Below are 14684 nucleotides of genomic sequence, written 5' to 3' on the forward strand. Positions count from 1 at the left end.
CACAGTAAATAGGATTAAGGGGAAAGTACTGTTCCTGGCCAGTAAAGCAAACAAACCTGTTGCCATCGAGCTGACTCTGACTCATAGCAACTCTACCTGACTTTAATTATCTGCTTCACTCTCACTGAGCTCTGCTCCATTCCTGGCCCTGTGACCAGAACAGGGGACGTAGAGCTCACAGTCTGCTGGAGGAGATGGACTTTCATGCCCATACGGGCATGACAGAAAACACGTGGAACAGGAATGAGTCTGAGCCAGGCACGGTGCTAAGCACATTACATACATGAAATTTTAGTTTTACCAAAACCATATAAGGGATTTGCATTTACAGAAGAGGAATCAGGCTCACAAATGTGATTGGTTCAAAGTCATAATTTAGTAAACAATGGTACATGGATTCTGACTAAGATTTATCTGTACTGGAAAGCCAGTCCTTTTCTATTACATTATATCAGAATGAACCAAGTGATATGGAACACTGAAGTGGGAGCATCTAACTCTACTTTGGGAGTGTGTGGCTGGAAAGACCTTATAGAGGAAAGGGTCTCTGATTTGGGTAGAAAGGGTGGTCTAGGCACCAAGAGCAGCAGTAAAGGGACACAAGCCTGGGACCTCTTGTGAGAACAACAGGTTGGATGAGGTGTGGGAGGAAGAGATGCAGGAGATGAGACTAGAATCAGATTCTGCAGGGCCTTGAAGGCCAGGCTGAGGAAGGTGAGCTCCAACTCAAATGTCAGGGCTTATAACCTGGAGCATGTGTACTGGGGAGTTCGCAAGGTGATCAGGGATATAAGAAACCACAGGAAACTGTGGCACATTACCTGAAATGTCAATTTTACTCAAAAAGGCGATCTTGTGTTATCCCATGAAAGATGTATTATGGAAGTGAGTGTACAATCATATGAATTTTAAAAACAGAAGTAAAATTCCAAAGATATGTCCCAGCTGCAGTAAGCTGCTTCCTAGTAAGTAAATGGTCAGAAGCAGTGACTGGGACACTGACAGTTTAGTGGTGGAGCTATTTGGGAAGCATTGTTGTAGGAAATTAGAGACTATAGATTGAGCTCCACTGAAGACTCTAGACTAGGCTGGATGAGACTGAAAGATAAATAAGACTGACTGTCTTTGGAGAGCTTTCGGTTCAGGCTTTTTTGAACTGATGGTTTTGAACAGGAGAACAAAACAAAAAATAGGTGAAATTTCTCTCCTTTTCCCATATCCCTGACATGTTCCTCTTCTACCTCATTTATCCTTTTATTTAAAAAAGATACTATATGAACATACACTTAACCAAAGAAGACATTCAGGGGGCTAACAAACATGAAGAAATGCTCCCAAGCATTAGCTATTAGAGAGATACAAATCAAAACTATAATCAGATACCATCTCACCCTGACATTACTGGCACTAATCAAAAAAAAGAAAATAACAAATGTTAGTGTGGTTGTGGGGAAACTGGAACTCTTATACACTGTCGGTGGGAACGTAATATGGTACAACTACTTTGGAAAACCATATAGGGATTCCTCAAAAAGCTAGAAATAGAAATCCCATATGATTCAGCAATCCCATTTCTAGGTATATACCCTAAAGAAATAAGAGCTATGACACAAATAGACATCTGCACACCTGTGTTCACTGCAGCATTATTCACAATAGCAAAAAGATGGAAACAATCTAAGTGCCCATCAACAGATGAAGAGATTAATAAACTGTGGTACATACACACAGTGGAATACTACCCAATGATAAAGCATGACGAATCCACGAAACATCTCACAACATGGTTGAATTTGGAGGACATTATGCTGAGTGAAATAAGTCAATCACAAAAGGACAAATATTGTATGAGATCACTACCATAAAGTAACAACAAAAGGTTTACACACAGGAAAAAAAGAAAAAGCTATTCTTTGATAGTTACCAGGGATGGGAGGGGGAGGGAGGGAAAATTACCAATTAGATAGAAGACACAAGTTATATTGATGAAGGGAAAGGCAACACATAATGTGAGAGAAGTCAGTACAGCATGAACAAGGCAAGAGAGGACACTGACAGGAACACAAGAATAAAGGGTAACTATGGTATTGGCCCTTTTGAATCAGACAATCTTATGGTCTACTATGCTGGGAATGACAACTTAAAGAGGAATGGTGTTGCGTGCATCATCAAAAAGAACATTTCGAGATCTATCCTGAAGTATAACACTGTCAGTGATAGGATAATAATGCATGTGCTACAAGGAAGACTAGTTAACATGACTATTATTCAAATTTACACACTGACCACTAAGGCCAAAGATGAAGAAATTGAAGATTTAGACCAACTTCTGCAGTCTGAAATTGATTGAACATGCAGTCAGAATGCATTGATAATTACTGGTGATTGAAATGCGAAAGTTGGAAACGAAGAAGGATCAGTAATTGGAAAATATGGCCTTGGTGATAGAAAATGATACAGGAGATCGCATGACAGAATTTTGCAAGACCAATGACCTCTTCATTGCAAATATCTTTTTTCAACAACGTAAACAGTGACTATATACTTAGACCTCGCCAGATGGAACACACCAGAATCAAGTCGACTACATCTGTGGAAAGAGATGATGGAAAAGCTCAATATCATCAGTTAGAGCAAGGTCAAGGGCCGACTGTGGAACAGACCATCGATTGCTCATATGCAAGTTCAAGGTGAAACTGAAGAAAATTAGAACAAGCCTACAAGAGCCAAAGCACAACCTTGAGAATATCCCACCTGAATTTAAAGACCATCTCAAGAATAGATTTGACCCGTTGAACGCTAATGACTGAAGACCAGATGCGTTGCAGAATCACATCAATAACATCATACATGAAGAGAGCAAGAGGTAATTTAAAAGATAGGAAAGAAAGAAAAAACCAAAGTGGATGTCAGAAGAGACTCTGAAACTTGCTCTTGAACGTAGAGTAGCTAAAGCGAAAGGAAGAAATGACGAAGTAAAAAAGATGAACAGAAGATTTCAAAGGCGGCTTGAGAAGACAAAGTATTATAATGACATGTGCAAAGACCTGGAGAAAGAAAACCAAAAGGGAAGAACATACTCAGCATTTCTCAAGCTGAAAGAACTGAAGGAAAATTTCAAGCCTCAAGTTGCAATATTGAAGGAGTCTATGGGGAAAATATTAAATGACCCAGGAAACATCAAAAGAAGATGGAAAGAATACACAGAATCACTATACAAAAAAGAACTGGTCAATGTTCAACCGTTTCAGGAGGTAGCATACGATCAGGAACTGATGGTACTGAAGGAAGAGGTCCAAGCTGTGTTGAAGGAATTGGGGAAAAACAAGGCTCCAGGAATTGAGGCAATACCAATTGAGATGTTTCAACAAACAAATGCAGTACTGGAGGTGCTCACTCGTCTATGCCAAAAATTTGGAAGACAGCTTTCTGGCCAACACACTGGAAGAGATCTAAATTTATGCCTATTCCCAAGAAAGGTGATCCAACCGAATTTGGAAATTATCTAACAGTATCATTAATATCACATGCAAGTAAATTTTTGCTGAAGATCATTCAAAAGTGGCTGCAGCAGTACATCAACAGGGAACTGCAGAAATTCAAGCTGAACTCAGAAGAGGACGTGGAATGAGGGATATCACTGCTAATGTCAGATGGATCCTGGCTGAAAACAGAGAACACCAGAAAGATGTTTACCTGTGTTTTATTGACTATGCAAAGGCATTCGACTGTGTGGATCATAACAAATTATGGATAACACTGCGAAGAACGGGAATGCCAGAACACTTAATTGTGCTCATGTGGAACCTGTACATAGATCAAGTGGCAGCCGTTCGAACAGAACAAGGGGATACTATGTGGTTTAAAGTCAGGAAAGGTGTGCATCTGGGTTGTATCCTCTCACCATACTTACTCAGTCTGTATGCTGAGCAAATAATCCAAGAAGCCGGACTATATGAAGAAAAATGCAGTATCAGGGTTGGAGGAAGACTCATTAACAACCTCCGTTATGCAGATGACACAACCTTGCTTGCTGAAAGTGAAGAGGACTTCAAGCACTTACTGATGAAGATCAAAGACCACAGCCTTCAGGATGGAATACACCTCAACATAAAGAATACAAAAATCCTCACAACTGGCGGACCATGGTCTCGGGGAACATCTAGCTCAATTGGCATGACACAGCCTATAAAGACAATGCTCTACATTCTACCTTGGTGAGTAGTGTCTGGGGTCTTAAAAGCCTATGAGCGGCCATCTAAGATACTCCACTGGTCTCATCCCTTCGGGAGCAAGGGAGAATGAAGAGAACAGGATACAAGGAAAAGATTAGTCCGAAGGACTAATTGTCCACAGCTACCAAGGCCTCCACCGGACTGAGTCCAGTATAGCTAGATGGTGCCTGGCTACCCCCACTGACTTTTCTGACCAGGATCACAACAGAAGTTTCTGGACAGAGCTGGAGAAGGATGTAGAGCATAATTCTAACTCACACACACACAAAAAAGACCAGATTTACTGACCTAGAGGAGACTGGAGAAACCTCCAGAGTATGGCCGCCAGACACCCTTTTAGCTCAGTGGTGAAGTTACCTCCGAGGTTCACTGTTCAGCCTGGGAGTGGACAGCCCCGTAAAACCAAATGAGACTAACGAGGTACAGGAGTCCAGTGACAAGGGCCAGAAGGCAGAAGGGGACAAGGAAGCTGGTGATAGGAAACCCAAGGTTGAGTAAGGATATTGTTGATGTGTTGTGAGATGGTTAACCATTGTCATAGGGCAACATTTGTAGTAACTGTTAAATGAGAAACTATTTTGTTCTGTAAGCCTTCATCTTAAGTGAGAATAACAGCACAACTAGAAGAGCGTAGTCAATGTCACTGAACTGTGTATGTAGAAATTTTTGAAACGGTGTATCTTTGGCGGCGTGTATTTTCACCAAAACAAAAAGGTTGAGAAGTTAGAGGGTTAATATGTTGTGGGGTTGTTAACCAATGGCATAAAACAACATGTGTACTACTGTTTCATGAGAAACTATTTGTTCTGTGAGCCTTCACCTGAAGTACAATAAAATATATTAAAAAAAAAAATCCTCACAACTGGACCAGTAAGTAACATTGTGATAAATGGAGAAAAGATTGAAGTTGTCAAGGATTTCATTTTACTTGGATCCACGATCAACACCAATGGAAGCAGCAGTCAAGAAATAAAAAAATGCATTGCATTGGGCAAATCTGCTGCAAAAGACCTCTTCAAAGTGTGGAAAAGCAAAGATGTCACCTTGAAAACTAAGGTGCACCTGACCCAAGCCATGGTGTTTTCAATCGCCTCATATGCACATAACAGGTGGACATGAATAAGGAAGAGCGAAGAAGAACTGACGCCTTTGAATTATGGTGTTGGTGAAGAATAGTGAACATACTATGGGCTGCCAAAATAACGAACAAATCTGTCTTGGAAGAAATACAGCCAGAATGTTCCTTAGAAGCAAGGATGGTGAGACTACTTCTCATATATTTTGGACATGTTATCAGGAGGGACCAGTCCCTGGAAAAGGACATCATGTGGGGTAAAGTAGAGGGCCAGTGAAAAAGAGGTAGACCCTCACTGAGATGGACTGATACAGTGGCTGCAATAACGGGCTCAAGCATAACAACGATTGTGAGGATGGCGCAGAACCAGGCAGTGTTTCGTTCTGTTGTACTATCAGTTGGAACCTACCTGATGGCACCTAACAACAACAACAGGCTAAGTACTATAGCTTAGACAATCCTGCAGCAACAGTATTAACAAACAATAATTTAGGAATGGACAAATAGATAGATACGCCAAGAGATGTGGGAGGATGCAAGGGAACACACCCACCGGCAAATATAGATTTGGTGGTGGATATTTCTACATACATGACTATAGGTGCAGTTCTACGTGAGCCAATTGATGTAGATGTCCCCCGAGTCTATGATCCTTTGTCTTCTAGCCTGGGAAGGGGTATAGTCAGGGAAACCTCTTAGACATAACCAAACACCTTGTAGGATAAATTTCCTAGGTTAAAAGACAAAGGACCATACTCAGGCAATATCTATGTCAATTGGCACAATATAGTACATAAAGACAATGTTCTGCATCCTACTTTGATGCGTAGCGTTTGGGGTCTTAAGAGCTTGCAAGCAGCCATCTAAGATACAACTATTGGTCTCTTTCTGTCCAGAGCGAGGGATAGTGAAAGAGACCAAAAAATCAAGGAAGCAATTAGTCCAAAGGACTAATGGACCACATGTACCACAGCCTACACGACCCTGACACCAGAAGAATGAAATAGTGCCCCGCTACCACTACCAACTGCTCTTATTGAGATCACAACAGACGGTTCTGGACAGAGCAGGAGAAAACTGTAGAACAAAAAAATAAAATTCACAAAAAAGACAAGACTTGCTGGTCTGACAGAGACTGGAGGAACTCCTGAGATTATGGCCGTAAGACACCCTTCTGACCTGGGAAGGAGGCCATTCCAGGAGACCACCTCCCAGCCAAATAATAGACAAGCACATAAGATAAACAATAACACCCGCATAGAACGTACTTCTTAGAATAATCAATTATACAAGATCAAAAGGGCATTATCTGCCCAAAAGCAAAGATGCGAAAGCAGGAAGTGTTAGAAAATCAGGAGGAAAGAAAATGGGGAAACCAGGGCGGAAATGAGGAGAGTTCTGATACATTGTGCAGAATGAAACCAAGGCCATGAAACACTTTATGTGCAAACTATTGAACGGAAAACTAATTTGCTCTGTAAACTTTCACCTAAAGCATAATAATATATTTATTTATTGCATACCAACTCCCATCACTTACTGTGTGACCTTGGACAAGTTACTTAACCTCTACCTCAGTTTCCTAATCTGAGACTGGGGATAATAATAACACCTACTCCATAGTGTCACTGTGAAAATTAATTTGTATAAAAGTCTAGAATAGAGTCTGGGATAAAGTTCAGTGCTGTTTAAATATTCGCTAGGATAACAGTATTTATTACGACTACAAACCGTACTACACTGTGTTCTAGTCTTCATTTCCCACACCCATTCACTCCTTAGGTCATTCATGTTGGGGACGGGTAGGTCTGGGAAGAGTATAGAGATGGACCAGACTTCCCATGTCACTTGTACAGGTTTATAATTATTGCTTTGTCCAGCTATGCCTGGCACATAGTAGGTGCTAAAAATTGTTTGCTGAATAAATGAATGAATGAATGTATTCCTACGAAACTGTAAGGTGTCTGAAGGCAGGGACCATACTTCCTAGCTGTTGTATTCCTAGAACCAAGCGCCTGGTTAGGCAAACAGGCGTTTGGGGATTACTGAACCAGCAAATGAATGGATGTATGAATGGATAAATGACTGCGGGCAGAAAATCATTAAGGCCACAAAGCAGGCATCTTTAAAACGCTGTAGAAACACCGCCACCACCTCTAGTAATGAGTTAGAAGCGGAAGAGACATAATAGCCAGACTTTAACAGCGCAAGGACTGACGGGAAGCCCAGCTTCCTGCACTCGGCCTTGAGGAATCCCGGGGAAAGGGCAGACCTCGCGACAAGGCTTTCCCAAGCCCCGCCTCCTCGTTGGCTCACTTGACCGTGGGGCGGGTGTGCGGCGGGGAGCGCCTGGGTAACCACGACTGGGTAAGCAACAGCCATGGCCGGGGTTGTGGACTTCCAGGACGAAGAGCAGGTGAAGTCTTTTCTGCAGAATATGGAGGTGGAATGCAACTACCAGTGCTACCGCGAGAAGGACCCAGACGGTGAGCGCCGCCGGCGCGGCCTGGCGACACGTGGGGGAAGGGAGTGGGCTGGAGGGGTCACGTGAGTGATCTCTGAAGCGGGGAGTCTGGAACGGCTCACGTCACGGGCAGAGGACACATCGGGACGGCGCATGTGGGATACTCATGGTCCTGTGGGAGGGAGAGGAAGGGAAAGAGGGGTAGTGTCGGGTTCCATGAGGACTTTTGGGATACGCTGAGGGTGAATGCTCAGCGGTGACCCGGCCTGGAGGCAGGAAGGAAGAGAAGATGTGCTTGGGGTATTTTGGGCAGAAGGGATGGGGATACATCACTGAACAGATAAAATTCCCTGTCTTTATTGAACTTAACATTCTAATGTGAGGAATCAGACAATAAACAAGCGGAAATAAATGAAACGGTTAAAAAGTCTAAGTGCAGTGGGAAGAAGAACGGGGCTGGAAGGATCAGGAGTTCAGGAGCGCAATTTTAAATTCCGTGTTTGGGGAATCACTGAGAAATTACCATTTGAACAAAGCCTTGGACAAGGAAAGAGTGAACCGTGCAGAAAGGTGCTAGGCAGACAAAATAGCTAGTGAAAAGGCCCTGAGGCAGGAATCTACCCTGTGTGTTCTGTGAACATTGTGTTAACTTGAGTGTATGGGTGGATAGTGGGCCTGGAGAAGGCCACCCAGAGCAGCCAATGCCTTTGGCTCGTTTTCTTCCTATTTTATCAAAATAGTAGCAATTACAAAAATAATGATATTGACCATACTTTCTAATAGTTTGCAGTCTAGTTTCCAGAACAAGATATAGCAATTTCCTGAAGCTAACTAACTAGACAGAGTTGTTCTCTAGTATGATGCCTTAAAAAGAACCCGGGGTTGTTCTTTGAGGGCTAGTCCATGTTCCTAAGGGTAGAAAGAATTCAGAGGAGTCAGCTACTGAGGAGTGGAGTGGTTGGGGAAGACTTCTGGGGGAGGCCTGGAGGGACAGGCAAACCAGACCAAAACCTGTTGCTGTCGAGTCGGTTCTGACTCATAGTGACCCTATTGGACAGAGTAGAACTGCCCCATAGGGTTTCCAAGGAGTGGCTGGTGGATTGGAACTGCTGACCTTTTGGTTAGCAGCTGAGCTCTTAACCATTGCGCCACCAGGGCTCCAGAGGGATAGGCAGGTGTTGATGAAATGGAGGAGATGGTGGGAGAAGAAAATGCTGTCTTTGGGACATTGAAAACAGGATGCAGTCAGAGTTAAGTTTGTTGAAGGGGGAGCCTGGGGCCACCATATGTCAGGCTTTGAATGCTTGTGTAAGGAGTTTATTTTTATTCTCTAGGCCATGGAGAGCCATACATGTTGTTTGAGGAGAGAGTTTCTGGTCATGTGCTATGGAGTATATACAGAGCAATGGAGGGAGGAAGGTGGAGATATAAGAAGGATTGGCTGGGGGCTATTTAGAAGAAGAACCTAACAGGAGACTATAGTTAACTATAGGTACGGTTAAGCATAGTTTCTTTGAAAGTCACCATAATTTCTCTCCTGTATAATTAAAATAGCCTTCTAACTGGTCTGTTTCCAACCTCACTCCCTTATAATCTATTTTTTCCTTGCAGACAGTAAGATTTCAATTTTATTATATGAAATGTTTATTAGATTTTTAAATAACAGAAATAACACATTTGTTATTAGTGCCAAAATACATTCCCTACACATTAACTTCCTCCATTCTCACCCAGACATACACAAACATGTTTACCAGAGCAACCTTTAAAAATTGCAAATCATTATATCATTGCTCTGCCTAAAACCCTCCAGTGGTTTTCTGCTGCACTTGGCATAAAATCTTAACTCCTTCCTGTGTTCTACAGGACTCCATGATCTGCCTTTTTCTCCTCATTTTCTGCTCCTTTCCTCCTCAGTTTAGCTACATCATATATTGTTCATGCCAATCTTATTTTCCTCTTTCGGGTCATTGTATTTACTGCTCCTTGTGCCTGGAACTTTTTGCCCCGTCCCCACCTTAGTGTCTTTAAATACCTAGCACTTTCTCTCCATTCAGGTCTCGCTCAGCTGAGACATTATGTCCTCAATGAGGCCCTCTTTGATCACCCAGTCTGTGTTAGCCATTTCCTCAACACGCACAACTAACTCATCATCTTGTTTTATTTCATTCCTAATACTTAGTACTGTTTGAAAATATCTTGTTCACTTATTTACTTATTTTATTGTCTGTTTCTTTCTCTAGAATATAAATTTTAAGAGGGCAAGTGATTGATTCCCCAGCATCTAGAATGGTATCTGATATATGGACATACATAGATGCTCAGATATCTGTTGGATAAGAATGAATGAGAGATGATATGCAGTGTCATTGGGTATGAAGAGGAGGGGACAGAGGGGAGAGATGTTAAAGGGAGAGACTCACTGGGACTGGGAGACTGCTGGGAGAAGAAGCCTATTTCCAACTTCTTTGTTAGCTGCTCTCTACCCTCTCTTGGGGCTTCAGGTTCTCAGTCTGGCGGAGTAGTAAGGTATCATCATCTCAGCAGCACCTTCTTGCTGCTCTGAAGACTAGCCTGGGGGCCCCTATGGTTTTCAGTGTTTTACTGTTGAACACCCTGAGAGGAAGTTCCAAAGCTGGCAGAGTTTCAGTCCTGGAAGTTAGTAGGTCTTTGGGCCTGACTAACAGGAAGCAGCAGACCTGATGAGTGGTGAAGCCAGTGCAGGAGCCTGGGTCTCTCCAGTCCCTACATTTCTCAGTCTCTGGCTAGAGAGATGGTGCCATTTGTAGGAGTGGCTGAACACCTCCTACATTCTTTGTGGTAAGGTCAAGTTGCCACACCTAGGTCCTCTCCACCGCTAGCAGCAGCCCCAGACATGAAGAGCAACTCTTGTCTTCTCTTCACAGGTTGCTATCGTCTGGTGGACTATTTAGAAGGGATCCAGAAGAATTTTGATGAGGCTGCCAAGGTGATGAAGTTCAACTGTGAAGAGAACCAGCACAGTGATAGCTGCTACAAACTGGGGACCTATTATGTGACTGGGAAAGGTAAGGAGAATCCTGCTTTCTTTGGTCCTTGTTGTTGACACCACTGCTGGCATCACATTCTAGGCCTCATGCTGAGCCCTCTTCACAGAGGGGTCCTTCCCCAAGGGGTTCCTTGGGAAAGCACATTTTAAGAAGATTTACAGACAAGAATTCAGCAGAATGATGAGGGAAATGAGGGAAGAGCACAGTATTTCCAGTTAAACAGCCCTGAGAGAATGCTTTTTGCAAGTAGTGGGACCTTTGAGCCAGCACTTTAACTCTGTGCCTTAGTTTTATTACCTGTGAAATGGGGGAAATAGAACTTGTCTCCTAGGGCTGTTGGTGAGGATAAAATAGGATAATTTAGGTGAAAACACTGCCTGGCACAGAGTAAACCAAAAAACCCGCTGCTGTCGAGTTGATGCCGACTCATAGTGACCCTGTAGGACAGAGTAGAATTGTCCCATAGGGTTTCCAAGGAACATCTGGTGGATTCAAACTGCCAACCTTTTGATTAGCAGCCGAACTCTCAACCACTGTGCCACGAGGGTAATATCACAGAGTAAGGGATCAATAATTATTAACTCCCTTCCTTCTGTCTTTTTCTCCTCATGCCCCAATTGCAGCTATAACTAGAGTAGTATTTTATTTATTGCTATATAACAGATTGTCCCATCAGATATTTATTATCTCATAGTTTTGTGGGTCAGGAATTTAGGAGCACTTAGCTGAGTGTTTCCAGACATCAGCCAGGGCTGCAGTCATTTGAAGGCTTGACTGGGGCTGGAGGATACAGTTCTAAGACGGCTTACTCACATGGCTGTTAGCAAAGACCTCAATTCTTTGCCACATGGCTCCTCCATAGGGCTGTTTGAGTGTCCTCGTGACATGTCAGCTGGCTTTCTCTAGAGCGGGTGATCTAAGAGCGAGCAAGATGGAATCTGCAGTGTCTTTTATGACTACCCTTAAAACTCACACTTTTTTCATTTCTATCACATTCCGTTTATTAGAAGTGAGTCATTAAATATAGCCCACACTAAGGGGAGAGGAATTAAATTCCACCCCTGGAAGGGAGGAATATCAAAGAATTTATGGACATATTTTAAAGCCACTACAAGTAGGGAATATGATCTTTAATGTTGTTGTTAGTTGCTGTCAAGTCAATTCTGCACCTCATTTGTGCAGAGTGGAACTGCTCCATAGAGTTTTTAAGGCTATGACCTTTTGGAAGCAGATTGCCAGGCCTGTCTTCTGAGGTGCCTCTGGGTAGGTTCGAACCACCAACCTTTCAGCTAGTAGTCAAGCGCTTAACTGTTTGCACCACTCAGCGGGTTCATGATCTTTAATGGACAGCTGTGTTTTTTTTTTCCTTTCACTAAATGAGGAGCTCCTTTAGGATAATATGATTCATTCATCCCTTATTCCCAGTGCCCAGCAAAACCCTGGTTTAGAAAGGTACTCAGTGAAAGCTTGATGAAGATAATGACTTAATTCTCTGGAGGTGTGTGGACCATTTCTGCTTTCACGTGAGACATGGGGTCTGTGATGGTCTCCATTTTAAAGAAAAGTTCAGCAGCAACAGGAATATTAGGTTCCCTTGCTGGAGCAGAGGAGCATTTCTTGAACTAGTAATTCTCCTTCTAGCATCCTTTTCTGAGGAAGTAGTTAGAAATACAGAAAGAGGATATATACAGAGTTATTCACCACAGCATTATTTATCTGCCAAAATTCTGCTTTTATTTATAACTTACAAGTAAAATGGAAACCTTGGTGGCATAGTGGTTAAGAGCTACTGTGCTAACGAAAAGGTTGGCAGTTCGAATCCACCAGGCGCTCCTTGGAAATTCTGTGGGGCAGTTCTGCTCCGTCCTGTAGGGTCGCTGTGAGTTGGAATTGACTTGATGGCAATGGGTTTAAGTAATATATGACTGCAGTACATATAGTCATACCGTAAAAAAAGAAACAACCCTGCATTCCAACAATAGCAGCTTAAATAAATAAATAGTGGTACTTCTGTTGGATGGATTATTTTATAGCTCATTAAAAAACACTATTTCTCAAGAATTTTTATTGATACGAGGAAAAGTTGATGATATAATGTTTAGAGAAGGAAGCCTAGTGCAAAATTATACATTGTGTGAACTCAGCTATGTAATACAATGTGCAAAAAAAAAAAAGAACAACCATGTTCCTAGTTATTGTCTTGGTAGAATTTTGGGTTCCTTTTGTCTATATACCATGTTTTATTATCTTTTCTTTTTTCTTTTTATTTTTTTCTCATATAAAAATTTATACATATATTGTTATGTGACCCTAATTGCTCTCCCTATACTGTGACAGCACACTCCTCCTTTCCACCCCTGATTCCCGTGTCCATTCAACCAGCTCCTAACCCTCTCTGCCTTCCCATCTCATCTCTGGACAGAAGCTGCCTGTTTAGTCTCTTGTTATCTACTTGAGCTAAGAGGCACACTCCTCACAAGTATCACTTTATGTCCTGCAGTCCAGTCCAGTCCCTGTGTGAAGAGTTGGCCTTGGAAATTGTTTTAGTTCTGGGCTGATAGAGAATCCAGGGGCCATGCTTTCTGGGGTTCCTGCAGTCTCAGTCAGACCATTAAGTCTGGTCTTCTTACTAGAATTTGAGTTCTGCACCTCACCTTTCTCCTGCTCCATCAAGGACTCTGTTGTGTTCTCTGTCAGGGCGGTCATTGGTGGTAGCCGGGAACCATCTAGTTCTTCTGGTCTCAGGCTGATCAAGTCTCTGCTTTATGTGGCCGTTTCTGTCTCTTGGGCTAATACTTTCCTTGTGTCTTTGATGTTCATTTTCCTTTATTCCAGGTGGGTGGGACCAGTTGATGCATCTTAGATGGCTGCTTGCAAGCTTTTAAGACCCCAGATGCCACTCACCAAAGTAGGATGCAGAACGTTTTCTTAATTAGCTTTGTTATGCCAGTTGACCAAGATGTCCCATGAAAGCATGGTCCCAAGACCCCTACTTCTGCTACTGTGTCCCTCAAAGTGTTTGATCATATTCAGGAAACTTCTTCGCTTTGGTTTAGTCCAGTTGTGCTGACTTCACCTGTAGTGTGTGCCATCCTTCCCTTCACCTAAGGTAATTCTTATCTACTATCTAGTTAGCAAATAATCCTCACCCTCCCTCCCCACCCTGGTAACCATCAGAGTGTTTTCTTATGTGTTTAAACCCTTCCTTCAGTTCTTACGATAGTGGTCTTATATAATATTTGTCCTTCTGTGACTGACTAAATTCATTCAGCATAATGACCTTAGATTCCTCCATGTTATAAGATGTTTCACGGCTTCATCGTTGTTCTTTATCGTTGCATAGTATTCCATTGTCTGGCTATACCATAATTTGTTTATCCATTCGTCCATTGATGGGCACCTAGGTTGTTTCCATCTTTTCGCTGTTGTAAACAGTGCTGCAGTGAACGTGGGTGTGCATATATCTATTCGTGTGACAGCTCTTATTTCTTTAGGTTATATTCCAAGGAGCGGTATAGCTGGATCATATGGTACTTCTGTTTCTAGCTTTTTAAGGAAGTGCCAGATAGATTTCCAAAGTGGTTATACCATTTTACATTCCCGCCAACAGTGTGTAAGTGTTCCAGTTTCTCCACAACCTCTCCAGTGTTTATTATTTTGTGTTTTTTTAGATTAATGCTAGCCTTGTTAGGGTGAGATGATACCTCATTATAGTTTTGATCTGCATTTCTCTAATGGCTAATCGTGAGCATTTCCTCATGTGTCTGTTAGCAGCCTGAATATCTACTTTGGTGAAGTGCCTGTTCATATCCTTTGCCCATTTTGTAATTGGGTTATTTGTCTTTTTGTTGTTGAGGTTTTGCAGCATCTTGTAGATTTTA

The 14684-nt window shown here is 42.4% G+C and overlaps 1 protein-coding gene across 1 annotated transcript in view; it reads left to right on the forward strand.

Annotated features, from left to right (window-relative positions):
* Window positions 1-7629: 7629 nt before the first annotated feature.
* Window positions 7630-14684, forward strand: part of LOC101357021 (cytochrome c oxidase assembly factor 7) — an 18506-nt gene continuing 11451 nt past the window's right edge. The window contains exons 1-2 of the mRNA XM_004371726.2: window positions 7630-7796; window positions 10681-10821. Coding sequence (XP_004371783.1) covers window positions 7691-7796; window positions 10681-10821 — 247 coding nt within the window. The 5' untranslated portion in view covers window positions 7630-7690. The remainder of the gene's footprint in view (window positions 7797-10680; window positions 10822-14684) is intronic.

The sequence above is a fragment of the Trichechus manatus genome, unplaced genomic scaffold, assembly GCF_000243295.1.
Source record: "Trichechus manatus latirostris isolate Lorelei unplaced genomic scaffold, TriManLat1.0 scaffold00015, whole genome shotgun sequence".
In the NCBI taxonomy this organism is placed as follows: domain Eukaryota; kingdom Metazoa; phylum Chordata; class Mammalia; order Sirenia; family Trichechidae; genus Trichechus; species Trichechus manatus.